This window comes from Microtus pennsylvanicus, chromosome 4, assembly GCF_037038515.1.
Source record: "Microtus pennsylvanicus isolate mMicPen1 chromosome 4, mMicPen1.hap1, whole genome shotgun sequence".
In the NCBI taxonomy this organism is placed as follows: Eukaryota; Metazoa; Chordata; class Mammalia; order Rodentia; family Cricetidae; genus Microtus; species Microtus pennsylvanicus.
The window spans coordinates 79,084,523-79,111,067 of NC_134582.1; the positions used below are offsets into that span (position 1 = coordinate 79,084,523).

At 54.5% G+C, this 26,545-nt stretch overlaps 1 protein-coding gene across 2 annotated transcripts in view; it reads right to left on the bottom strand.

Annotated features, from left to right (window-relative positions):
- Positions 1–25,557, bottom strand: part of Unc5a (unc-5 netrin receptor A) — a 56,681-nt gene extending 31,124 nt beyond the window's left edge. Inside the window, exon 1 of one of the 2 annotated variants that reach the window (XM_075969556.1) lies at positions 24,714–25,557. In XM_075969556.1, the coding sequence (XP_075825671.1) occupies positions 24,714–25,452 (739 nt within the window). In that variant the 5' untranslated portion in view covers positions 25,453–25,557. The remainder of the gene's footprint in view (positions 1–24,713) is intronic. The other variant, XM_075969557.1, reaches the window with a different exon arrangement.
- Positions 25,558–26,545: the final 988 nt, after the last annotated feature.

Below are 26,545 nucleotides of genomic sequence, written 5' to 3' on the forward strand. Positions count from 1 at the left end.
GTGACTTTGCCATGTGGTCTGTCGCTACTTATCGTGACATCTCAAACACTTCTCTCAACAGCTTTGACTCTTGCTATTCCCATTTTGCAGATGACAAACCTGAACTAGTGCTGGGTCACACACAGCTGGACATTAGAGGACAGAGTCCCAGTCCAAGTTCCCCAGAGCGAGATGTGCGTGTCAGACTCTGCCATGTCCCGGTCTGCCACCGGCATCCATAATCGCCTTTGCCACCAAGACCTCCAAGGGTGGAAGTAAATCAGAGCTGACACTGTTTGCTATGTTAGTTTACCGTTACTATGAACTCTGAACCCCAGTGTTATAGGTTTAGCTAAGGAGTCAAAAACTGCTTCTGGTGTTCCCACTACCTGACAAAGTATAATGAAGGCCTCGCTCAGCCAAGCCACGCCCCCATTTTTGGTGAAGGAAGGGGTGGAGCTTCTTGGCTGGTGAGGAAACACAAACAAGAGAGCTAGCATGGGGGGGCATAGCTCTGCTCTGCTGGCTGGAGGGCAGCCGCCCTCTCTAGTACCCTGAAGCAAAATGGTCAAGGGACCATGGGGGCAAGTCTCCCCTCTGGTGCTCTTGTCCTGCACAGAAGAGGTTTCTCTGAAGCTGGCCTCAACTCAGTCAGTCCTCTCGGCTGAGATTCAGGTAGCAGACAAGTGGGGAGGCGAGGTGGAAAAATCTCCTTTGCCCTTGCAGGCAGCTTCCTCTAGGAAATGTCCCTGGGGCTCTAGGGAGAGAAAACCCAGCCAAGCACAAAGCCAACGACCCCTAGACATGTCCTCCTGGGGGTGGGGAGAGAAGGCGAGGAGAGGTGGGTTATCCCCTCTGGAGCCTAGGAGCTCAGAGGAGAAAGTGAGCGTGGGCTCCTTAGGGAGGCTGCAAGACTGGCTGTTGGGAATGAACGATGGCACTCTTGTACCCTGTTCACCACCCAGCTCCTGTCTCCACGCCCCTCCTGACCCCTCCTCCCTCTGACACTCAGTTCCTCCTTTCCCTTAGACCCACAGGCTCCTTCCCACACTCCAGTAACACCGTGGTGCCATTCTGTGGAAGAAGGAAGCAGAGAAGCCACAGCAGGAAACGGAACCTCACCTCCTGGCTCCTCTCTCTTGGCTTCCCCACTAAGTCTTCTCCAAATGCTTCCCCCATAGACTGGGTCACCTCCTCCATGCACCCCCTCTAGGCAGCGTCAGGGGCAAGAACTCCACTCCCAGGCCAGAGCAAGCCCAGGCTGTGTGATCTGGCCATAGCACAGCCTTCCACAGCAGAGTCCTTCTCGGGGTGCTGTCATCACACCCAACCAAGCTAGTGTGACTGTGCTCATCCATCGCCCCATCCCCGGGACGCATGTCCCCTCTCCTTGCTGCTTGAAGACCTTGTTGCCACAGCTCAGGGTTTCCTGGCTCTTGGTGCATCTTCCTCCGATGCCCCTGTATCTAAGCAACCCAGTTTTACCTCCATCTCCCTAGACAAGTGCTAGTGGTTTGGAGGATGCGGCAAGGATAGGGACGGAACAAAGAAATGTCCAAATACAGTGCTGTGGGAGCCGAAGAGGTAGCTGGGCCTCAGGAGCAGACACAATATCAGAGACAGTGGCAAGGATGACCTTGTATGGAGAGCACAGGGTGTCAGCAGGTGGGGTGGCTGACAGGGCCAGTCAGGCAGGGGTCAGAGAAGGAGACTGCAGGCTCAGCTACTGACGCCTTAGCTACATCCCTGGCCTCCACTCTCTTTTCCCCACAAATGGCAACTCCATTTTCTTTGAGGGTCTGCCACTGTTCCATAATTAGCTAACTGGCTTGGATGAAACCTTAAAAGTTCCAGGGTGCATCCTGACTGTGTCACTTGTCTTAGGAATGGCAATTGACTGAAAGGGCATAGAAAGCAGCAAATGAAGTCCTGGGAGTGGGGTTTAGAACTGAGAGCTGGGGCTGTTGCAGCCACCCTGTCACCAGAAGGCATGGAGTCTGGGGGCCAAGGGAACAGTCCAGAGTGACTGAGTCTGTGGGTCTGGCTGTCCCCAGTCTGCCACACCTGTGGGCTTTTCAATTACAAGAATCAAAAATACCCACTTACTGTTAAGTCTATGTGAGTTGACTTTTCCATCACATTGCAACCAAAAGATTCTTAACTGAGAACCTAGATTGTCTAGAAAGCAGGAACCATGAGCAGAGAGACAAGAGACCAACCTGGCAAGACAGATCAGAAAGGAACTTGAATGATGCTATTTCTTCGGGCACCAGGGAGTCAGAGGCCTTCTTTGTAGGAGAGTAGCTTCCTGGCATCTGATATCAGAATGAGCCTCGCCATCCCCTTCCTGACTAGCCTCTTGGTAGAACCAAGCACTAGAATTGGGTTTGCTAAGAAACTGTGGTAACAGTACTGGTCCATTTTTCTGATTACTGTAACAGAATACCTGAGGCAGGTTAACCTTATAAAGAAGTTTACTTTGTCCACAGTTTTATTTTTGCACAACCGAGACTGAACTCGGGGCTTTGCACTTGCTAGGGAAGCACTTGGCCACTGTGCATCCCACCATCATTGCCCACGATTGTGGAGGCTGAGAAGCCTTCCTGGTCCTTGGGAACAAGAGGTAAGATCACCAGACGGAGCCAGAGCACTGGGGAGGGCGAGGCTTTCTCTTCTTATTGCCCTGTGTGGGAACTAAGGGGTCTGTGAACACTACTTTAATCTCATCTGAGAGCAGAGCCTCCAATATACCAGGGACATCCCCCACCACCACCACTGCACTGAGAAACAAGCCTCCAGCATGTCAGTCACTGGGGACACTTGAGCCATACCCAACCACAGCAGTCATTTTGCCTGGGAGAAGATCTGAGAGTTTCAGTGGCTATCTACAGGATGAGGGTCGCCACCCCAAGGGAGCTCCACACTGGTCAGCCCTCTTCAGTAACTTTCTCATAAAACGTCGTCTGTCACACAGCAGGAGTCCCGAGCATCTTTGAAAACAGACAAGTAAATTTTTCAGAGAGCTTTTGGGGTGGGGGACCCCACAGGAGCTGGCAGAGGTCATGGCTGGCAGAGCACAGCTCTAATTAAACTGACTTGAAGTATGTGAGGTGTGGGGAGCTGTCCAGGGGCTGAACCACTGAACCAGCTGAACCGGCTGAAGTACTGTCCATGGTACTAGAGCTCCAGTCAGGGCTAACTTCACAGCCACAGGCTCTGTCGCTGCTTGGGAAGAACAAAAAACATCTTCAGAACCTGGGTGGAAAAGCAGACTCCGTAGCCTTTCCGTCACTGTTCATCCCTTTCCCAGAAGACCTTCTGCACAAAGCAGATAACCTGGCAGGGGCCCAAGCAGCCTGTTTCCTCTTCATGACCAAGTCTCCAATCCTGGTGCCTAAGCTGTAGGTCCCCTAAGGGCTCGAACGTCAAACTGGTCTAGCAGCCTGTGCTGGAGACCCTGGAGAAGCAAGCCAGGCAGATATAGGCACTGGAAAGACAGGCTGCGTGCCAAGAACAGTCCCCAGAGGGCCTGGCAGGTGACTCCAGTCTCCACCGTCTCATGATGCCCGTGCTGGACGGCAGTGCACAGAGGGAGGGGTGGCTTCCCTGTGATTGAGAGGGTAATTGGCTGGCCCTGTGAAGAGTGAAGACATGAACACGGGGCTAGAAGAACCCACGGGTCACAGCTCAGCATGGGTGCTGGAGCATCAGTGAGGGGGAAGGGAGGGTGGGTTGAACACAGGTACCTGAGTAGCAGTGCGGTAAGGACAGGGTGGAGAGGTGTCTCAGTGAAGAAGTAGGCTGCCAGAGGGAAAGGAACTGTGCCTCACTGCAGGCTGGTGTGCAGACGGGGCTAGCAGGGGGTCATGGCTGCCCAGGCATTTGGCCGTGCTGGGGACTTCCTCCGTGACATCATCTTCACGGGACAGAGGGCCCCTTGTACTCTAATTCTGCCCAGGAACCATTCCGGTTCTGCAATCCACGAACTTATCTAAACCCTTCTGGAAGCAATTTATATTTCCAGCCTGTATCACCTCTAGGGGAAATGATTTTCAAAGTTTGTTCCCCTGCCGAGTACAGCAGGATTTCCTGTTATTGGTTTTAAGCTGCCTCCTCCTGAGGTGGCTGGGGGCTGGGGTGGGGAGCGGCTGCCTGTAAGGCAGCAAATTAGCCAAGGCCCCTTCCTGCTGATTTTATAAACTTCAATGTTTTCTCGGAGACTTCGTCCTGAGCTTGTTCCAGGTGGGCCAGGGTGACTTTATAGGTCTGGACCCCTTTCCACATAGTTCTCTCCACGGCTGCTCGGCTGTCGGTAACTTTGCCATTGCCTGTATAGTGCCATGCCTGAGACTACAGTGGCTCCATTCCACAGATGTGCAAACTGAGTTACTACAGCACGCGGATCCCATTCCATAGATGTGCAAACTGAGTTACTAAGGCACACGGATCTGTGGCTGAACACCATTTCCCCGGAACTCTTACCAGCATGCCTCTAAGAAACCATAACCACAGCAGGCCCCATTGCAGGGTGCGGTCACCGTCAGCCCTGTGATGGGAGAAGGGGGCATGGATGATTTCTCCAGCTCCCTTCCCATCCTGTCCAGCTCACTACTGTCCTTCTGGGCCCCAAACTCTCTCTGCCTAGACAGCCTCCATGCCATGACCCCAATCCAAACGCAGTGGCATCTTCTGCCCTACCTGGTGCCTTTCACGGTAAGACCTCTCCTGACATCATCATCAGAGTGACATTTTACCACCACTCAAAAGGGTTGAGATTTAACTGCAAACTCCATAATTTTACCAAACATAAACTCTTCCAGATCTTTTATTTAAATATTGAAAGAAAGAAGGAAAGGAAGAAAGGAAGGAAGGAAGGAAGAAAGGAGCTTTGATTCTGCCCTAAAAGCTATCTCCCACTTCTTCAAGAAGGCTGTTTGGCCTTCCACAGCTTGCTCCTTTTCTTTCTTTTGTCAGCTATTTCTTGACAAGCAAACAGTTGCTTAGAATTCCAGTGGAATCCATTTCTGAGACATTTTTTTGTTCAGGGGTGCCTCTCCGCTCCTGCTCAGGTGTCGTGTACTTACAGGCATCTCCACACCTCCCTCCTCCCCACTCAGCCGCACACCTGCACGTCGGAAGGAGCTCAGAGATGTCCTCTGCGGAGCTGTGATCTCATATGTCTAACAGGAGGGAAGGGGACAGAGCCAGGCATGAAATGCCAGCACGGGAGAGAAATGCACGAGAGGTCGGGCAGCATCTGCAGCTACTGGGAAAGGATCAGGGACTCTCCGGAAATTTGGACCTCTGTGGCTGGAGAATCCTGGATGAGGGCTGTTCCTGGCCACCAGTAGGGGCCCAGTGGCCCCCATCCAAGAGCATTTGTAGGGGACTTGCATACTATACTGCCCAGTGGCCATTGTTGACAGGAGAGAGACAGGGCTGGCAGGAGGTCCTGAGCCCCCTGGGAGGGCTGACTGTGAAGAGCGGGCTTCTGGAGCCAGCAGCAAGGTCACCTTCACCCATGGGTGCATCCATCCCCAGTGCCCAGGGTCAATGTCCACTTTTAGGTGACCAGGCCAGTGAGGCCCTATTCTTGGGCTCCAGCAGTGTGTGAGAACACCTGTCCTCCCAAGCAAGCCGGGCTGAACCTTGCCTGTCCTTGGTAGGGCTACCCATAGCATGAGGGGCTTGCCCACAGTACCTGAGATTTCTGAACACTTCCATGAGATGGATGGTGACTCCCGGTCATGCCATGCAAGTGCCAGAGAGGGTCCCCGCACAACTGTCCCAGAGAGGGTCCCCGCACAACTGTCCCAGAGAGGGTCCCCGCACAACTGTCCCAGAGAGGGTCCCCGCACAACTGTCCCAGAGAGGGTCCCCGCACAACTGTCCCAGAGAGGGTCCCCGCACAACTGTCCCAAAGAGGGTCCCCGCACAACTGTCCCAGAGAGGGTCCCCACACAACTGTCCCAGAGAGGGTCCCCACACAACTGTCCCTTGCACTCTTGATCTGCCTTTCGGCTGTTGCATTGGCTAGTGTCTCTCCTTGCCACTGGTGCCAAGCAGTCCCAGCCTGAAAGTAGCTCTGGCCCAGGAGCACCGAGGCTGCTCCCCGGGGAGCCCCAACAACAAACACACAGCCCCACAGAGACCTAGGAGGGAGATGGACACTGGCAAATTGAGTTATAATCAGAGACTCTGTCTCCCAGCACTTAGGGACAGCTTCTCTCAGAGGCTGGGGTGGGATGGGCTCACAGGGACACAGGTGGGGGTGTGGGGGGGAGTAGGGGTGAACAGGGGACAAGACTAAAGGGGTGAGAGGATGTACCCAGCTCACCAAGTCTCTCCCTAGCAAACTCTGCTATTGCTTGTGGTCCTGACATCAGGTCTCTCTGGCTCCCCTTTTCCTCCTTTCTTAGCATTTTTCTTCCTCCTTGGCTCCACAGAGGAGAAGACTCAATAGGAAGATCTTTAAATGAATGGCCCCTCCCCGGCCCTGGGGAATATATTAGAGGCTGAAGTGATGGCCAAAACGCGACAGTAATCCAGGGAAGACAGGGAGACAAATCAGGCAGGTTGGGCCACTAATGCCATCCATGCATCAGAGCTGGGCCCGGGAGCAGAGAGCCACTTCTCAGCCCCAGACGGGACAGGAACAGAAGAAGGGAGGCGAGGGGACCCTGTCTCAGCTCCTCTGTTCTCCTCTGCATGCCTCGAGGCACGTGATTATTTCATTTCTTTATCTGCTCACTGGTGTGTTGCCTGTCCCCTGCCCTTGGCCATCAGCTCCACAAGAGTACACACGCGGTGTCACTGGACATCCCAGCAGCCCTGCTTATGGCTCAGTGCCCAGAGAGGACAACAGCACAGGACAAGCACTTGTTGAAGACACAAGGTGACGCATGAAAGAACAGACGGGCAGGTGAGTAAACAGATAAGGGAAGACATTGAGGGCAAACCCACAGCCTGCACCCTGACTGTCCTGAAGAGGAAGAAAGCCTGCACCCCAGATTGTCCTGGAGAAGAAGCTAGCCTGTACCCCAGATTGTCCTGAAGAGGAAGCAAGCCTGCACCCCTGACTATCCTGGAGAGGAAGCCAGCCTGCACCCCAGATTGTCCTGGAGAGGAAGTCAGCTCTGAGCATGCCCAGAGAAACCCCATGTGGTTCCACACAACAGCCAAAACTTTCTCTCCAGGTGTCCCCTCTTTACTGCAGTGTTTTGCTGTTCCCTGGTCTTAGCCAGGACCTCTGTTCTGGATACCAGACTGACCACTGCACCTGCCAGGGGACTTAAAAAGGTGTGTCTTGAGAGAGGTCAGTCTGACCCAGGTCCTTCATGTTCATGCTTCCCCTTCCCCAGGGTGAGCAAACCCTGTTGTCCATTCTGGCTGGTGCCTTTTCCCTCTCCCTCTTGTCTTCCACCAGGGGGATCACTTGAGCCCCAGAGTTCAAGACCAATCTAGCAACATAGCAAGACATCGCCCCAAACAAAATCCAAGTGGACAGGCATGGAGCCCTTCCCGGTTAGTCCTCGCCAGCTCTTAAGACACCAGGCTGTTAGCCTGAACTTTGAACTTCTCTGTACCTCAGTCTTCACATCTGAAAGATGGGTGTCACACAGCCTTCTTCAAAGCTCCACTATGAGGCTTGAGAGAAGAAATGTGTGAATACGCTCAGGGAAAAAAGTGTCAGCTGGGTCAGAACACAGCTGCAGTGTCTGGGGAAGATGGTATATGCTGATGAGGGGCTGAAGACCTCAGCCAGGAGGAGCTGTCTTTGCCCAGGACCTGGGAGAAACAAGAGGGGAGGGAAGCAGGGTGTGTAAGACACGGAACCAGACACCAGCCAGGATGGGATGTGTGTGACACAGCAGGGTGGTGGGGAGCAGGCCTGCACAGGGACCAGTCCGTACCCACCCAGCACTTCTCCATTGAGTGGCAAGAGGTGCCAAGCCAACAACTGCACCCAAAAGGTTGCTGGACCCTGCGTCCTTGCTGGCCGGCTGGGCCTTCCTGGGAGAAGGCAAGTGTCCCTACCATGTTAGACAGACAGGTGATGGGCAAAAGGGGTGCCTGGCGCAGGTATAGGGACATGGGGGTTTAGGGATTCCATGCCAGTGACTGAAGTTGCCAGCTGCAGCCACATAAATCGCGCCCTGGCCCAGGCTGGCGTCCATTAACATGAAAGATTCCATCACACTTTACAACCTCCCTGTCTTGTACGGCGACAGCAGGTAATTAAAACAATAATTGTTTTCTGATGTTGCTTCTGCCGAACGATAAAAGCTTCCAGTTATTTCCCTTTCACGGGGGAGGGGGAGGGTGTTGGGAGAGGGTCTGACCCAGGGCGTGGGGGCAGGGCCACAGGAGTTTGGGAGGTAAAAGAAGGTTGCAGAGAGCCTTCTGTGTGACTGTCACAGAAAGGCTGATGGGAGGAGCCTAGTTCTAGCGTAACATACAACACATACACAGACACCACACACACACACACACACACCACAACACATACATATATGCATACACACACTACACACAGAGATGCATACACACATATACATACATGCATACACACACCACACATACACACACTACAACACATGCATATATGCACACGCATACACACATACATACATACATGCATACACACACACACACACACCTCTCTGGAGAGAGCCACAGAGCTTAGAAGCCTCAGGAAAAAGAGGGGAAGATCCCACATGAGAAGGCTATCAGCAGTGGTCCTGAGGAGACAGTTTGCCCAAAGCACTTGGCACACCCAGAGAGGGAGGCATAGACCACCTTGGAGTGGAGGTAACGGGGGATGGAGAAGGGTGAGGGCCTGGAATACCAGTTCATGAACACATCTGCTTCCCACAGATCCATCCACCACCCACCCACCTCTGCACACATGATTGGTGAGCATAAAAAACCACAGTTCCAGCCAGGCAGTGGTGGTGCACCCCTTTAACCCCAGCACTGGAGAGGCAGAGGCAAACAGATCTCTGTGAGTTCAAGGCCAGCCTGGTCTACATGGGCTAGTTCCAGGACTGGCTCCAAAGTAACAGAGAAACCCAATCTCAAACAAACAAACAACAAAACAAAACAAAAAAACAAAGACACAAAAACAAAAAACAAACAAAACTAAAAATACAACGACAGTTCCTGCCCTCAAGAAACTTGAAGGAGGCATAAAGTAAAGGAGGAAACAATACAACGAAGGCCCCGCCCTACTGCTGATAAAGCCGTGAAGACACCAAGGCAGAGAGCGTGAAGGGTGCTGGGGAACGCTGGTGATCTAGGGAAGGCCTCTCTGCAGTGATGTCTGAGTGAGGCTGGACAGACATGGAGAAACCGGGAGATGGAGGCTGAAGCTTCTGGGCCCAGGACTGGATCTGGGGATGCTCAAACTCCACTGCCTCTACTCCATCATCCTGCTACCCACCTATCTGCCCTTGCCACACTCAGCACCGTGCCCAGGAAGTAAGGGTGGAGTAGTGACTGCTTACACAGGCAGCATGAATGACATCATACTTGGGGGCTCCCGCACCTTGGCCCCCACTGTCCAGGAGGCCTACAATATGTCCCCCAATGCTTAAGACAAATATTTCCTAATCACTAAAAAATGAAATGATTTCACATGAAAATGTTAATGTATTCAAGATCACAACCATGTACCGGGTCTGACAAATTAGCACCAGCCCGCAGCATTGTTGGTAGCTACATTTATCCTGGTGATGAGACACATACATATTTGTGTATGAGCGTGCACACACACACACACACATCCACACACAGACACGCACACATCCAAGCACGCACGTGCATGCATAGGAGTGGAGGGGTGGAGAGGGCAGTTCTTGACTGGGGAAGTGCAGAGGAGGAGGGGGGAACCAACAGTCACACAGTTCACGGTAATCCCACCATCAGCTACAGGGCCACAGAGTCTCGGCTGCCACCACTGCTCTTATATGTCCATCCTGGACCATGAGGCCCACAGCAGGCAGGGCTGGCTGGCCTTGCAGAATTCAGTGTTTCTAAGATACACATCAGGATGTCAAGAAACGGGAAGCCCATGCATCTCGGGTGGGAACATAAAACCGTGCAGGCACCAAGGAAACAATGTTGCTGCTCCTGAGCCTGTTCTGTGCGAGAGTCATCGGACCAGCAACTGCACTCTGGGAGAGTACCCAAAGGAACGGAAAGCAGGTTATTTAAGCAAATATCGGTACAGAAATGTTCAAAGCAGCAAGGCTTACAATAGCCAGAGGTGGGAGCAAGTGCCAGGTGGATTTAAACAGGCACCTGGGCCTTTGGGATCAGAGATCGGGAAGCTGACTGCTTACTTTAGACCTCTGGACGATTTTCTTTCAACTCCAGGGTCTAGGAAAGTGAATCTATGACCTCAGAACAGTGAATTAACGAAAAGCACAAAAGAAGGAATTGTGTTCACGGAGACGTGGGAGAGGGGACTTCGTCACCTGGGACGCTTGGTTCTCAGTGCGTGCGTTCTTCAGGATACACGCTCAGGGTCTTCTCTCCCTTGCCCGTTTCCAGCCCCCCTGGCCAGTGTGCTCCCTTCTCTTGTGACCGAGTGCTGACCTCTGCTTCCCTCCTCTCCCCTTGCCCCTGGCGGCTGAATTACCCAGCATTCTCTGGGGAAATATTCCAATGACAGCTGTCTGCAGAGTCCTCCCGGCTGGGTGGTGAGCGCTCTGTCGCCAGTGCCCTCGGCCTTCTCTCTCCTTAACTTTCCCTGCCCACCCTGTTTTCTGTTTTCCTTTCTGCAGGAATTCCCAAGTGAATTTCATTAAGGCAAAAATGCATAGGTGCTGCAGGCTACCCAGAATTTAGTTTATTTGTTTGTTTATTTATTTATTTATTTGGGTTCCTTCTCTCTCCCATGCAGAAAGTGATCTGTGTAACTCCCATTTGGTACAAAACACTTGCCAGTCTGTAGTACCCCCAAACCAAAACTTGTTTCTTTCAATGCAGTCGGGCCTGAGAGCACTTGCCATGAAGGCCTGACAGACACACCAGAACTAGCTGTCAGCAGGGATGGAGCCCCTGCAGTGTGATGTCACAGGTGCCATAGTCCCATCTGCATAACATACCCACAGTGGGCAGGCTCAGAGAGACTTAGAGGAGGTACTGTTGATCAGGGCCTGGGAATGACGAAAATCCCTTTGATAGAGGCGACAGGCACACACAAGTGTTATCTGACTGTGAACTCTGACATGAATATTTTCATGTGAACTTCACCTCGATTAATACACACATGCATGCATGCGTGCACTCATGCACACACATCCAGCTTCACTAGGTCTCTGTTAGCTATTTTGCATGTTGGTATTTGATAGAAGGAGATGAAGACAGCAGATATCCAGACCTTTGTTTGGCAATCTGGAAGCTCCGAGGGGCTCAAGTGGCCCCTGACCTTTCCCCTGCACCTAGTCCTGCCTCACCATAGCCCTCCCTAAGGCCTCAGGATCAGTTCCACAATAGCACAGGCTCAGGCCCTTCCTGCCATTGCATAACCAAAGCAGAGGAGTGTCTGGCCCTGGGCTCAAGCTGTGGCACAAAGCAAACCAGAGAACCAGGCCTTCTGATGTTCTCAGATCGGTTAACAAGATCAGATGTGGCCCAGAGGAACTTTCAGTCACTCTGATTCTCCACTGTGCCTTCCCAGATGTATTGGTGGCTTCGAGTAGCAGCGACTGCAGATGAAGCCATTCAGCCTCCTCTTCATCTGCACGATTTCATGTTCAGACCAGACCACACCTTCTGCCACACCCCACAGTTGCCTTCCTCCTGGCTGCCCCTTCTCAGCTCAGATGCCCTCCACAGAGAGGCCTCTGCCATCATCCTGTCTCAGCTCAGTGCGCCTATGGTCATGTGACCCTTCTGCTGCCTTCTACTAAACAACAAAAATAAACTCTCCTCATGCCTTTAATCTGTCTGTTTGGCATCATCTCCAACCTTGATGTGGGTTCTACCAGGGAGGAGAGCATCGGCCTTGCTCACTGTACTCCTGCAGTGCCTGCTGAGGTGGCTGGCACACAGGAGGTGCCTAATACACAGCTGCTTGATGGCGAAGGCATGGCCATCTTGCCTAACCCTGTCCCCCAGTCTGTCCATTTGGTCTTCCAAAGAGCTGAGGCTGGGACCTGGCTCTGAAGGGTAGTCATGTGACATTGGTCAAGTCATTTCTCTGAGTCTATCTCAGAAAGAGCCCGTGTGTGAGTGTGCTGTAAAACACGGCAACCAACCATGCTGGTCCTTCCCCTCTCCTGCTCAGTTTTTCCCTGAAGCCCTGATGGGTTCCATGCCTTCTAGCTCCAATATTCTTATATTCTGTCCCTTCCTGTAAGTTCCCAATGATCTCTATGTCCCCTCATCTTCCCTGCTCACTAATGCCGGCCACCTCCCTGGCAGGCTCCTGAGCACAGACTCCAAGCAATGGCTCCTGGCTTTGGCACAGCACACCCTCCAGGCCTCAGCTGTCTGCAGCCCTCCCTCATGACTGCCCCTGACCCACAACTCCTTCCCAGTTCCCACTGATTGCTCTTTGACTTCCTTGAGGCTTTCTCAGCAGCAGCCGTTCCCCCAGAGGGTCCCTTAGAAAGGGGGACCCAAGATCACAGCATCCACAACCTGCTTCTTACGACACGTCTCCCAGCTGTGCTTTCTGCCCTGGTTGCATCTCGAAGCCAGCCTGGGGATAGGAGCAGGAAGGGAAGGGAGGTTCAGGAAGGGATTTGCATGTGGCCTGTGCACTGAGCCAAGAGTGGACAAGCAGCGTCAGTGTCACCAACCAGAGGGAGTGAGCAGGGCATGTGGGAGCATCCATGCGTGCACGTGTACAGGGCAGGGGCTAGATGGACCAGGGGTCAGACAGGGCAGGGGCCTACCTAGGCAAATTAAGGACATGCATTTGTTGGGACACATGAAGCCAGAAGAGACGAGGAGGAGAAGTGTATAAGACATGAGCAATAAAGGCACAGAGTGGCAAATGGTACATGGGTACTAGGAATGATGCCCACAAAAGTGACAGCCAAGTTCCAGCCCACTCAAGACAATGAGCTCACTGGGCCTGGCTCATATCTCTTTAAAAAGATTTATTTTTATTAAAGTGGTGTGTGTGTGTGTGTGTGTGTGTGTGTGTGTGTGTCAGTAACCTCAGAGACCGGAAATGCAGGATCCTCCTAGATCTGGAGTTACCAGTGGCTGTGAACTGCCAGGTGTACTGGGACCTGAATCAGAGTCTTCTGTGAGTGCAGGTACACACCCTTAACTGCTGAGCCATTTCTCCAGGCCCCAGTTCTGATTTATTTATTTGTTTATTTATTTATTTATTTATTTATTTTTGGTTTGTGGTTTTTCAAGACAGAAGGTTTCTCTGTGTAGCCCTGGCTTTCCTGGCACTTGCTTTGTAGACCAGTCTGGCCTCGAACTCAATGAGATCCACCTGCCTCTGCCTCCCAAGTGCTGGGATTAAAGGCATGTGCTCCCACCGCACAGCTATAGCTCAGATATTTTGATGTATCAAGAAAAGCCTGTGGCCAGGCATAGGTGGCACACACCTTTAATCCCAGCACTTGGGAGGCAGAGGCAGGGAGATTTCTGAGTTTGAGGCCAGCCTGGCCTACAGAGCAAGTTCCAGGACAGCTAGGGCTACACCGAGAAACCCTGTCTCAAAAAACAAAAGTAAAGAAAGGAAAGCCTAGGGTCTGGTTTTCATGTGGAATCTGTTGTTCAGAATGCAAGAGCTGCTGCTCGAGCCGAGTGCCCCACACAGGCCTCCTGGCCACCTCTGGGTGCAAACTCTACCTTCCTCTTGGGAAATGGGTGCTGGGCACCAAGACCCAACATTTCATACAGCATAGGCCTAGAGCAGGAAGTTCTTTGACCAAGTTCAGAAGTTGCTGGATCAGTTCACAGGTTTGAGAATGCTCTAATGACCAATCTCTGGGGCCTTGGAGCCTCTAAGACAATCTCTGCCTCCTCCTGCCTCTCCCCACTCTCGTATGCCACGGCCTCCCCCCACTCATCACCTAGGCTCTTTCCACACAGGAGGAGATAGTCCTGACCCTTAGACCCAGCCTGCTAACCCCTCCACCCCCAAATGAGGACAGGCATTAGATCCTGATTGACCGACCCTCGGCTACTGAACCAATCACTGTGTCCAGGGTTTCTTCTGCAGTTTGGCCAGCCTGGGTTCCCTAGTCGATAGTCCCATCCCTGGAAGTTGAGACATTCCTCCGACAAGCCCAGTTCCGGAAACCTTCTCGAGCCCATGGAGGTGGAGTAAACTCAGCTGAGCTCCAAGCTCCTTTTACTCCACCACAGAGTCTTAGGCCACCTGCCACCCTCCCTTAGTCTCCTGCTGAATCCTGATAGGACCTTGGGCAAACGTTCCCACCTCTACTGTTGCTTGTTAGGAAGGCCCTTCTCCATGCGGCCCCTCCCAGCTGATCCAGACAGCTACTCAGCACAGAACAGGTCACTGTCCCCTAGGACATGGCTTTAAGACAATGCTGTTACAACACTCAGCTTGGCCAGAGTTAGTATCAGTTGCTTATGATACAAGTCCACACATAAGCCACAGCCTGGTGGGGCGGGGCGGGGTGGGGTTACCACACTGGATTCAGAACTCTTAAGGCTTCTCCCCCAACCCAGATCCCCATCTATTTTCTGGTTCTGACATCACTTCCCCGGGCTCAGAACTCTGAATCATGTTTGCCTCCTCCCCCTCCTTGCCCCCCATATGCGCCATCCAGATGCAGCACCCCCACTCGCTGCGTCTCCCACATCTATCTCTCTTACTCCAGCCTTGCTGCTTGCTCGCTGGGAAGGGAGGCTCCGTCATTTCTTGCCTGGGTGACCGCCGCAGCCTCCCGGCTGGTCTCCTTGCCTCCAGCCTCTCTCTGCTGCCATCCATCCTCTTCGCACCGCCAGATTAATCTTCCTTAAACACTGCTCAGTGCCTGTCACTCCCCAGCTCAAAGACATAGCCAGCTCCATTGCTTGCCAGCCCCCCACGGGTACCGTCTGCTCTAGCATCCCTCTCTCACGTCCTGTCCCTCCCTACCTCCTCCTACCTCTCTGGCCACCACAAGCTGAGATTCTGGCTTATGTCACTCTTTGAAGCCCCAGGACATCAAGTGGTTTGTCCTTTCCCAGTTCCCTTGGCTCTTAGATATGACAGTGACATTGCCACCTCCCTTCTCTGCAATCCGAGGGGCCAGGCCTGACTTCCAGGATGTCACAAGACGTACCTGGCCAAGTTACTCTGCATGGCTGAACCTTCACCTCATCAGCTTCCCTTCCCAAACCTCCCCATGAATGCTTGTCACCCCAAAATAAACACCTTCCCGAGGTGCCAGGCCTTGACACATTCTGCCTGTCTTGTCAGCAAGACTCCATTTCTGCTACGCACACATAATCTAGGAAGCTAAAGCACACACAAATGTGCAGTTGCACACCCAGCCCAGCCAGGAGCGCATACCCACCAAACATTTGCTGTGGGCTGGCAAGGTTGTGTGTTCTCAGAGAAGCGCTCCCTCTACGCTGGCAACCCTGCTCACAGGAGCCACTCATTCCCTGTACCTTCTCAGTGAGGAAACTGAGGCACAAGGGCTTATATAACTAATCTAACCAGAGCAGGGTGAAGCGCTGCACCCAAACCAGCAACTCCTGACTGACTTTCAACCCTTAGCCCAACCGGAGAGACTGCTAGGAGAGGTCCCAGGCCAGCAGCAGTCAAGGCCCTGCTTAGGAAAGTCTGAGACTTGTCCACTTCTGGTAGGTCACTTCAAAGGGCTGGGTCAGCCTGGTATGCAGTTCTGATGTACGGAGACCAGCGCATCCTGGCTCAGGGCTGACTGCCATAACTCCAGACTTCTATAGGCCAGCTGTTACCACACTGGCATTTGAAATCAGCTGTGGCAGAAATATTTACGTCAGAAAAACTGCCAGCCTCTCAGAGAACCTGTTGTTTGGCCCTGCCCCAAGCACCACTGCTGAACAGAGGGTGCTGACCCCTCTTAGGAGCTGGTCTGGGTCTGAAGGGAAGGGGTCTTTAGAGGTTCAGGCGTATGTGAACTGGATCCCAAAGGACTGGAAGGAGGTTTCTAGGAAAGTGTTGGTCAAAGACAAGATACCCAAGTAGGTTCAGCGTCTGAACAGCACACCCAGCATGAGAAGAGAGCCAAGGGCAAGGCCACAGGGGAGGGCTTTTGTAGCCATGACATGAGATGTGTGGGACCTGCAGGTGTGTGGGTGCAGGTCCAGCGGAGGCCCACCGGGGATGCTGAAGGCACTGGGGAGGTGTCCTTGGTGTTGTAAATCCATGCACAAACTGGATGGCTGTTTCTACCCGTGCCTCCTGGATGAGAAGCTTCAAGGAGTGGCGAGTCATCTGGACGACAGTACTACGGGACTGTGGCTTAAGCCCAAATTTCTGCAGCCACGTAACCCTATGACTAATTAGTGGCTCACACACGAGTAGAGCATGTGAGCTGGACCAGTAAAAGAAGACCAGGCCATTTGGGGGTGTCTGAAGGATAGATGCTCAATTTACTGAGGAGATTGCAGTCTTGGGGATCCCTGGCAGTCACATGGGGACTGTGGGGAGGATGATTGGGAGTGACACCAGTGCTCCAAGAACTGAGACAAAGGATGGGTCTTGGTTATGCTGTTCCTTTGGATCCAGCCATGCCTGAGACCAGGTTTACACCTGGCTTTGCAGTTACATCTGCCATTAAATTCTATTATCTGCCTATTTTTGCTTAAATGAGAGTTGACTTTTTCAATATTTGCAACAGATGCACTTAGTGTCCCACGCTGCTTAGTGCTGAGGCATTGTCAGTTTGAGCTCTCTCCGGGGACAAGATGCACGGGGAGGAGCTCCTAACCACACTGGAGGAGACAGCACTGAGTAAGCTGGAGGTGTGCCCTGCAGAGGGGCAAATGGGGCAGGCAGGCGTCCTGTCTTCACCAAAATGGGGACGCCATCTAGTGTAGCCCCAGAAGAAATAGCCCAGAAACACCTGGAGGAACTTACTAGAAAGGATTGTACCTCGTTATAATAAAATAATTTTGAACAAGTCCCTTCGGCTTGAGCTCCAGGGCACAGGTGAGAACCTCCTCCTTAATTATAATTGCAGCCCTGGGACCTGGCCAGCCTTTTCCAGGTGTAGAAAACAAGGACTCAGGTGGGGTTAGGTGGCCATGTGAACTGACAGGATGGAAAGGACGACTCAGACCATGGCCTCCTGCTTCCTTCCATCAGGCCAATGGGACAGGGACACAGGACGGACTGGAATGTGGTCACAGTTGCCACTGTCTGCACCTGCCCTCTCATGGATGGGGCTGACTTCACCTGTATCGTGGACTGACAAGGTTTTGATGAAACCTCCAGGTGGAGCCTAGCACTTAACCACCATCAGGGTGCCAATTAAAAATTTTTTTAAAAAAGGTGCTAACAGGCTACAGCCACCCTCCTCTTCCCACCCAGAGTTCTCTCTCAGTAAGGAAAAAAAAGCATTAGGAAGGTACAGTGTTTAGGAGGCAGAGGCAGGAGGAGCTCTGTGAGTTTGAGGCCAGCCTGATCTACAGAGCGAGTTACAGGACAGCCAGAGATACATAATACAGAGAGCCTGCCTCAAAACAAACCAACAAAAAATGCTCTAGAGAGTCAAAATCTAGACTGAGCCTTCGGTCTGCCTAGGGTGACGGGTTTTGGCGCAAGTGGGTGCTGCCTCATCTGCAAAATGGGAATAATGGCTTCCACCTACAAGAGACACTCGGACAGTTGTGGGGCATCCTCCTGTCCCGGGTCTTGGACTACACCCCTCACCCCACGTCTAAAGGGTCCGGGCTGGGCAGGTAGAGGCGAGGCTGTAGCCCTGGAGGAGGCTGGACAGAGCTCCCCGGGCGGCAGCCAAGCGCTCAGCCAGGAACTTGTTAACAGACCCCGAACAAAGAGCCGCTAATCCTGCGGGCGGCCGCGGGCGGGCTGGCGGGCGGAGGGATCCCGCCCCTTCCCGGCTCGGCCCCAGCTCGCCGCGCGTTAATTAGGCCGCGCGGAGCGGGGACACCGCCCGGTGGGCCCTCCCCTCCCGCAGCAGTTAATTGCATCCCGGGCTCGGGTCGGGCCATTGCGGATCAGGGCCACCCACGTGTCCCGCAGCCTCGCTGGCTGGAGGAACCCCGCCCACCCACCCAGCCACCTTGACGATCATGACGGGGGGGGGGGGGGATGGCTGTGCTGTCCGGAGGCTGTGGGTCGGGCCACGCAGCGGGCACAATCACGAGAGACGGGAGAAGGAGCGGGAGAAAAAAGCAGACCTGAGAAAGACCTTCACTGCCTGCGTTTCGTCGGGCTCCGCCCCAACTAGGAGAGGGTGGAGTCTAATTCGGGGGCGACTCCCCCTACACGGTCCCGGGTGGAGTTGCCAGGAAGGGACGAGAGTTCACTTTACAACCTGGCTTTAGGGTCTGCTGGGATACCGAGTCAAGAGTTCCCTTCCCAAGGTCCCTGTAAGGTCCCACAGGTACGTCGATAAAGGCAGACTCCCCAGACCCTCATTCCCCAATCAGCTAAGAATTTGCCTGGAGCTCAAGGTGACCCTGAACCTTCCAGAGAGACGCACTGGTGACTTCCAGACTGAGGAACTCAGCTTTGGGAACTCACCAGTCAAGGTGAAGACTCGCCCCTGGTGCTCCCTCCTTAAGCCAATGAAGAGACAGAATTTTCAGGGTTCCTCCCCTACCAAAAAGGGCCCTAAGACTTCCTTCCCCCTTTTATACTCTTCTGTAAAGAGCCGCAGCTACTCCGGCCTCCCCAGAACGCACAGTCTCCCCAATCTTAAACAGGGCCAGACTGAGTCAGTCAGCAGCTACACCTGGAGAGTGGAAATGGCTTCTATACGTTCTGCCCTCCACATAGTGGCAAAGAAAAACAAGGCAGACATAGCCTGGAAAATGGATCCTCTCCTTAGGCTGACCCCACCTAGTCGCTCAGCCACGTCCTCATCCTCAGCCATTCTGCTCCCCACCCACCAGGATGGAGCCCTACACACAGTCAAGTGCTCACCATTTTAAGTGCCTCCCGGGTGCTGGTGCAATGCTCTTGTAAGATGAGCCTTTATGGATGGATTTACACACTGACCCTGGAGAGGGGCAGGGAAGGGTGGAATCCAGAGTGAGGATTAAGAGGCATGGAAGGTGCCAAGGGCATGGGATCTTAGGAGGTGCTCACAAGAGATGGCTGTGTACTTGGCTATGCAAATTTGTACCCTTAAGCAAGTCCATGCCTCACCCTGGCCCTGGCTCAAACCCAGTCTCCAGAGCTTGCCAAACTCCCCCATCTAACAATTCCACCATCTGGCTGAGATACAGACTCTGCAGTTAAAATATTCCTATGGCCTCTGCCCTCCGTGTCTGGAGAAGGGGCAGGCCTTCAACACCCTGACCTTGGGGTCTCTGCTAATCACTAGAGGAGTTCACAAACTACAGCAGGACCCAGCTTCTTGGTTTGGGAACTGGGACTCACAGTACCAAGCTTTGCCTTACAGCCACCTTTGGCTCTGCCCCAGAAGCTACCTGGCTCCCAGGCAACACAGTCAGCCACTGCCAGGGTTGCTGGTGTCTTTGGCAGGTGTGAGCAGTTCCTGGGAGAGCCTGCAACTGAGTGCCGAGTCCACCCCAGGCTCCAGAGGCAGCTTCCCGGGGCATGAGCCTCTGCCTGGGGCTAGCCATCAAGTTCAATGCAGACAGTGTGAGGGATTTATTTGTCCAGCATCACACAGCAATCAAATGGCAGAGCTACAACTAGAATCTACATCCACCCAGGACTCTGTGGCCATATCCTGCATGTCGAGATGGAATCAGCACATGGTCCCAGGACAGCATGAACCAAAAGAGCGATGGCAACAATCACCCAGACAACACCCTGTGAGCATGAATTAAACCCAAGTCCTTCCGGCGTCACACATGTAGAGTGGACTGGATACAGGGCACAGTTTTTCAATGAAGCCTCTTCTGTCCTATGGCTGAGCCTGGGCCTGCTGCAGCGTAAGACACATCTCTGTCCTAAGTCACTGTCTCCAGTGTCAGGGGAAATGGAGGCAGAAGGCAATGAGCCATGAGCACCTGAGATTCTGCAGTCCCCTCTGGATGCTGCTGCCTGACCAACAGTTTAGATCCCATCCTATAGATGTGGAAGCAGCCTGGGAAGGTGACTTTAGTTCCATGTCCAGTGACTTGCAGCTTAGACAGCTCTATCTGCCTCTAAAGTCCCTGCCGTCCTACCTGGTAGGAAGAGGCTAGAACTTCCCCCTAAGAAAGAAGGACCCAGGGTGTGGGGGGAGACAGGTAAGAGGGAGGAGGGGGCTGTGGGAAGGATTACAGTAAGCTGAGCTTCCACCTGAGAGGCAGGGGACATTGGGTGGTCTGGGGCCCAGACAACACACAGGTGATGTGTGTTTGCAGCCCAGATCTTGGTATCAACCTTATTTGCACACGAAAATGTTACTCTGAGGAAATCAATGTGAGGACAGGGACAGGGTGAAAGTACCCTTGCAACAGACATGGGCATATTAACATGCACGCACGTGTGCTGGCTTGTTGTCTACATGTATATGTGACCTAAGCATGGTGTCTGCCCCCGTGGAGGTCCTGGCTTTATGAGTCTGCATTCTGACAGGGTGGGGGAGTGTAGCACAAATAATAGAAACCCAGAAGCAGACATTGGGGTTCAACCTGAAGATCAGAAAAGTAAAGCAGTCAACCACTGGTTCTTACCTCTGCCTCAGACCAAAATGGTGATCCTGCCTCCACGAATCCTCAGACTGAGACTGAGATGAGACCTGTCTTCTATTCCTCTCTTGCTGGGATTAAAGGCGTGCACCATTACTGCTGGCCTCTATGGCTAACTAGTGTGGCTACTGGGACTAAAGATGTGTGCCACCACTGCCTGGTCTGTATGGCTGTTTTACTCTCTGAACTTCAGGCAAGCTTTATTTATTAAAACACAAATGTAATATCACTACACGGGAGTTTGTGGTCAGGAATAAGGATGAGGGCCGCTGCTTAAGTGGATAGATTAAATTTCTCTCTTCCTCTCTGTTTGGCCTTCAAGCCCAAACTCCAACCAAGAAAAGAAAGAAAAGCATTAAACCCTTGACTGCTGTGATCTGGAGCAAGGCAGGGGCAGAGAGGAGGGCAAATAGTGTCACGGGCAACGACCCTGCTGGGGAAACACTGGAGAAGAAGGGTCCCACCCCAGATCACATCACCGAGCCTTGTGCAGGAGGAGCTGTGGAGGCTTTGGGGAGACCTCAAGTCAAGGCTACAGCAGTATAAGGACCTGGCTGGGATCAGGACAGAGCCAAGGAGCTAGGATGCCAAGCGGGGAGCATCAAGGCCAGGTGGCACCACATTCTGCAGGTCTGGAAACAGCTAGTCTGGTGATGCCAAGCCCACAGCAGGCAGAACCCAGTGATGCAGCTGACCTCTGGGTGCATCCACCAGGTGTTTCCTTCACTCGCCCAGCCCAGCCCAGGGACCAGACTACTTGCAGGCCCTGGAGAGTCATGGAGAGTCTTCTATTGATTTCCAGGGCCCTTAGGCTGAGCCGAGGAGGGGTAGGAGATGGCCACTGTGGTGAGACAGGTGAGAGATAAAGGAGCTGGGGGATGGGAGGAAGCAAAGAAGGCGAGGGACATAGCAATGTCACAAGTAAGATGGGAGCTGGATGACTTGACAGCGGATTAAATGTGAAGCGTGAAGGAGAAGGGAGAGCCAAGGGAGATAGTAAGGTTCTCGCCCCTCCAGGCTGTGGGTGAGGGATAGCAGCAATAGCAGGGCCCTAGGAGGAGGGGACAGCAGGATGGTGTTAGCTTGGCATGAGAGGGCCTGGCATTTGTGTGCACAGAACAGGTTCCTAGGTGGCAGCATTGGGGCCTTCACCTAAAAGGGCTGTGCACCCCAAGCCCATGGTATCTAGCTGAAGCCTGTAAACCGGAGAGTCATGGCAGCAGCAGCAGGCAGGAAAAGGGATGTGACAAAGGCCAAAGTCGGCTCCCAGGCACCAGGCCTCCAGGTTGGAGTGTTAGCACCAGGAGCAATGCTACTGCTGGCTTCCCTGAAGAAAGCCTTTCCCAACAAGGGCGAGGGGGAGCAAGCAGGCCAGGGAAAGGTTCAGCCCTCTCCTGCAGTACCTAGAGCAGCCCACCCCTTGTACAAGAAGCAAGAATATGGTGCTCTCTGCCCTAGAATACCAGCCTCCTCCCCAGTCCTGTTAGCCTAGAGTCCAAGTGGGCAGAAAGTCCAGCAGCCCTGGGAATGGGAATAAGAATGGAAGGAGGAGAAACAGGGGCAATGTTAAGCTTGACCCTTGGCCCCCACTTTCCATGCCCCTATGCCTCTCCTCACGAGGAGGACCGGGCACACAATACAGAAGACCTAAGGGTAAGGAGTTGTATGCGCCGGCTGTGCGGACTGGTGAGTCAAGTGGGTGCCTGTGGGTGCAGGCACAGACAGGGGCATGTCCAGGTGTGTTTGTGCTGCCGGCTGGCTTTGTGTGAGTGGCGGGGTGTGACGCTGGGTGACAACGGACGGAGGGCAGAGTCTGCAGTGGCTCGGCAACACTGCCCCCCACCATGCCCCTTAAGCCTGCCTGGTTGACCATTTTTCTCCCAGCCACTCACAGACACATTTTTCACCAGCTGCTGTTGCCAAGGAACTGATAGGCCGGTGCGGGAGCTAGGGTCATAGCAGGGGCAGCCTGCCTGGGTATCTGTCCACACATGCCCAGAGCCTGTGGGGGACAGTGAGATGGGGCCTGTTTGAGAAGTAGAGCCACTCCTACCGCCATACCCCTCAGCAACCCCTTCCACTGCCGAGAGTTAATGCCAGAGACAGGCTCTGCCCCAGAGAGCCCTGAAGCACTGGTGCCCACCTGTCCGCCCTGGGAAACCTCGGGCCAGGCCCCAACAGGTGCCCTGCCAAAAGACAGGGCAGATCTCCAGCTCCAGTTTCTTGAGGTCCAATCCTTCATTCACGGGTTTGGGTGCCCTAACCTACCAGTGCCTGTCACCCCATCTGTAGAGCTCACCGGTGCAGTAGCCCACGGCTACCACACGCGTGCAGCCTATCAGTACTCATCTGACCACACACATGACAACACTGGCCATGCCACGCCAGTGCCCCCCATCACCCAGGACACATGCCAGTCCACAGCTTTCACACGTGCTCACGTGGCAAAACGCAGCCTCTGACCACACAGCCCTCTCACACACATCCAACTCAGTAAACATTTCCCGGGCACCTCTTCAGTGTCTGGCGGCACCTCCTCCATGTGCAGAAGCACGGACACCCCCAGCTCATGACCACAGCCAGTGGTGCCACTCACACCCCTGAATGAACATGCACACATCCAACCACAGCTCAGTCTGAGGATGTCAGAATTAAAAGGGGAGGCCAACGGGAACGGTTTGTTAAAGTGAGGATTTAGGGTGCAGTGATGGGGAGGGAGACAGAGCAGGCAGGACAAGGAAGAGGGCTTGATGTGGGGGGCAGCGAGGCAGCGGTGGGTGAAGGATGCAATGCGCAGAGATTCCTCAAGGAACCAGCCATCGGCCTAAAGCATCAGGTCCTTGATTGAGCTCTCTTCATTCTAGATTGGCAGTTCAGAAATCCACACCCCGAGAATGAACTGTGGCCTTGCCAGCCTGGGGCGCACCTCCCCCAAGCAGGTTCAGGGGACATCAAGCATGAAGAATTGCTAAGGCACCCTTCCCCATATAGAAGCTCAGCATTGCTAAGTCCTGGGGGGTGGGGGTCAGAGACTAGGGATCCCCCCCCCCCCCAGCTCAGCTTAGGTGCAGGCTAGGGGAAAGCAGACAAAGACTTTCCCCAAGACCCCTCACACCAGGAGGTGGGTTATGAAGGGACTGGTTAGGGTGGCCAACGAGACAAGTGGGGAGAAAGCAGGGCTGTGGAGTTTCTTAGAGGAGAAGCCCGCCAACCAACAGTCAACAGCAAACAACTCCCTCACTCCCTCCTCTCTCCCCTCCCACCTCCATCAGCTAGCCCAGGAGACGCAGACCACCACAGGGGCCCCAGTGCTTTGACTGCCGGCTGAAAGAGCTGGGGGCTGTGGATGCCTCCACGCCTGAGTGTGTGCTTGTGCAAGCGTGTGTGGCGGGGACAGAGGAGGACACTGTGTTCTAGACGTGGGCAGAGGCCAGGTGCCAAGCTGGGAAATTGTGAGTGGCTGTTTGGGGCAGTCCTACCTGGAAGAGCTATCTTAACCCCCCCCCCCCCCACACACACACCCCATTTTCTGGGCACTAGTATGGTTCAAACCCACTAATCTCTGAGTCCTTCAAGTCTTGTCTTTCCAGGGTTATTTCAACACCCCCGACCATTCTCTGGGGCCGTAAAACCAGCAAACTTCCCCCACCCGGAGGCGTGGGGCGTCTACACTCTCCAGCCCCGTGCGTTGACAGCTGTTCCTGGACTTGGCAAAACCCAGGCTTCCGGGAGAGCGCACCGGGAAGCTGCGCAGCAGTGAGAGGCGGCCCCCGCGTCCTGCCCAGCAAAGTTTGGCCTCCGGGGGCTCCCAGCCGGGTCGGCCGCGCGGGTCAGGTCCACCTCCTCCCCAGAGCAGAGCGTTCGCGCGCACGGTCCCCCGCAAGCCTCCCAAGAGCGCGCGCGGCGTGACTCACCCGAACCACGAAGCCAGGAGACGAGGACTATGCCCAGGATCGCTGGCCACAGGCCGGGCCGGATGGCCATGGCCGCGGGCGGACGAGCGGGCTGGACTCGGGGCCCCGCGGGCGGGAGAGAGGCTGTCAGCGCCTCAACCGAGAGCCCCACCTCGGGGCGCCCCCGGGGCCCATGCCAGAGGACGGCGCTGCCTCCGGGCGGCCGGCTGCGGGGCGCACGCGGCGCGTGGCTCCCCTGGGCACCCGGAGCGCAGCAATGCAGCCGGGGCGGAGCGCAGCGCCAGCCGCGCCGCGCACCGAGCCAGCCGCCGCGCGGAGCCCGCAGCCGGGGAGCGGGCCGGCGGGCGCCGCAAAATCCGGACTGGAGCGGCGGAGCGGGGCGGAGACGGGGCGGGGCGGGGGAGGAGGGGCCGGGCGGCGCTGCGTTCCGGGGCCACCCCCGGCACTGGGGATCCCTTCGGGCAACGCCTGAGGCTCCCCCAGGGAGGAGCTGGGGTAGTGGGCGGGGAGGCCTCCCACCACCCCTCGCTGTCTCCAGGGACAGAGACAGGAGTCTGGAACCCGGAGTGGATTGCTCTTCCGGATCCGGCATCACCCCGGCCGGCCGGTAGGCGCACAGGTGGCCCGGGAGGGGCCCCGGGCTGCGGCGACCCCGGCGCAGCGCCAGCCTGCGGAGAGCAGCCCTACTCTGGAGTGCCCCGGGCAGGTTCCGCTGCAGTCCCCGCTCACACCCCTGCATCCCGGCTGCGCTCCGAGGTCGTCAGCAAGCCGTGGCACGCAGCTGGCGCGCGGCTTGGATGGGGGGCTGCAGGAAAGGTCCGGGGGCCCAGCCGGCTCTCAGGAGAGGCCAGGCCCCCAGTGCTGCACCACCTGCAGCCCCAAAGCAGCCTGGTGGGCTGCAGGGACACGCGCAGCAGCGTGGTCCAGGTTTTCCTAATCCCTCCGCGCCGTTGGCCCAAAGGAAACAACCTTAGGGCTCAGCGCAACCTGCAAGGCGCGTGGTGCTGTTTGCGCCCCGAGCGCGAGCGGCGCTCGAGACGTGGGCGTGATGCAGGAACCAGAAGGGCTTTGGGAGCTGCAAACTCCTAGGGTAGAATCGAATTGCCTCAGTCTTCTGGCTCTGTGACCTTGGGCAAGTCACAAGCGTCTCTGGAGCCTGTTCGTTGACTGCTGCTGGAAGGACCTATTCCCCACCCCCATTCCCTAAGCTGGTCAAAATAAACGGAGGGCTGCCCTAGAGAAGAGAAATAAACGGTCTCACTGTGCGCGGGGTGAAGGATCTGAAAGAGAGGGTCCCACTGCCGGTTAGGAGGGGAATGAGAGGGGTGAAGACGGTTGCAAACTCAAACGCCTACAGCGCCGATCGATAATATAAATTGGTGCTGCAGGCTAGACGTTATAAGAATGGTCTTGGCTTCCACAAAGAGATATGAGCTCTCCTATATTTCTTGAGACACGAGGCCCTCTCTCGGTCTGCCTTTTGTTTCCTACTTTTGATAGAGAAGGTTATGAAAAATGTTTTGCTTCTGCTTTCTTTTTGTATGTGTGTACGCGTGCGCGCGAGTGTGTCTATGGAAAAGAAAAAAACCTTTGCCAACGCTCCAGATGTGCACTTACAGATCTTGGGCCTCAGGGCCAGGCAGAAAGGGAGCCAGGGCACAGGCTCTTATCTAAATGACTCTTCTGTTCAAGTGCCCGTGATGGGGGAAGTTGCGGCCCCAGTTGGCTTTATTTTCTAATTTTCAATAGAAGCCATTGTCTGGGGAAATGATTTATTTTTTTTTAAAGGTGTGTGTTTGTACGTGTACATGAACACTTGAGTGCACTGCATG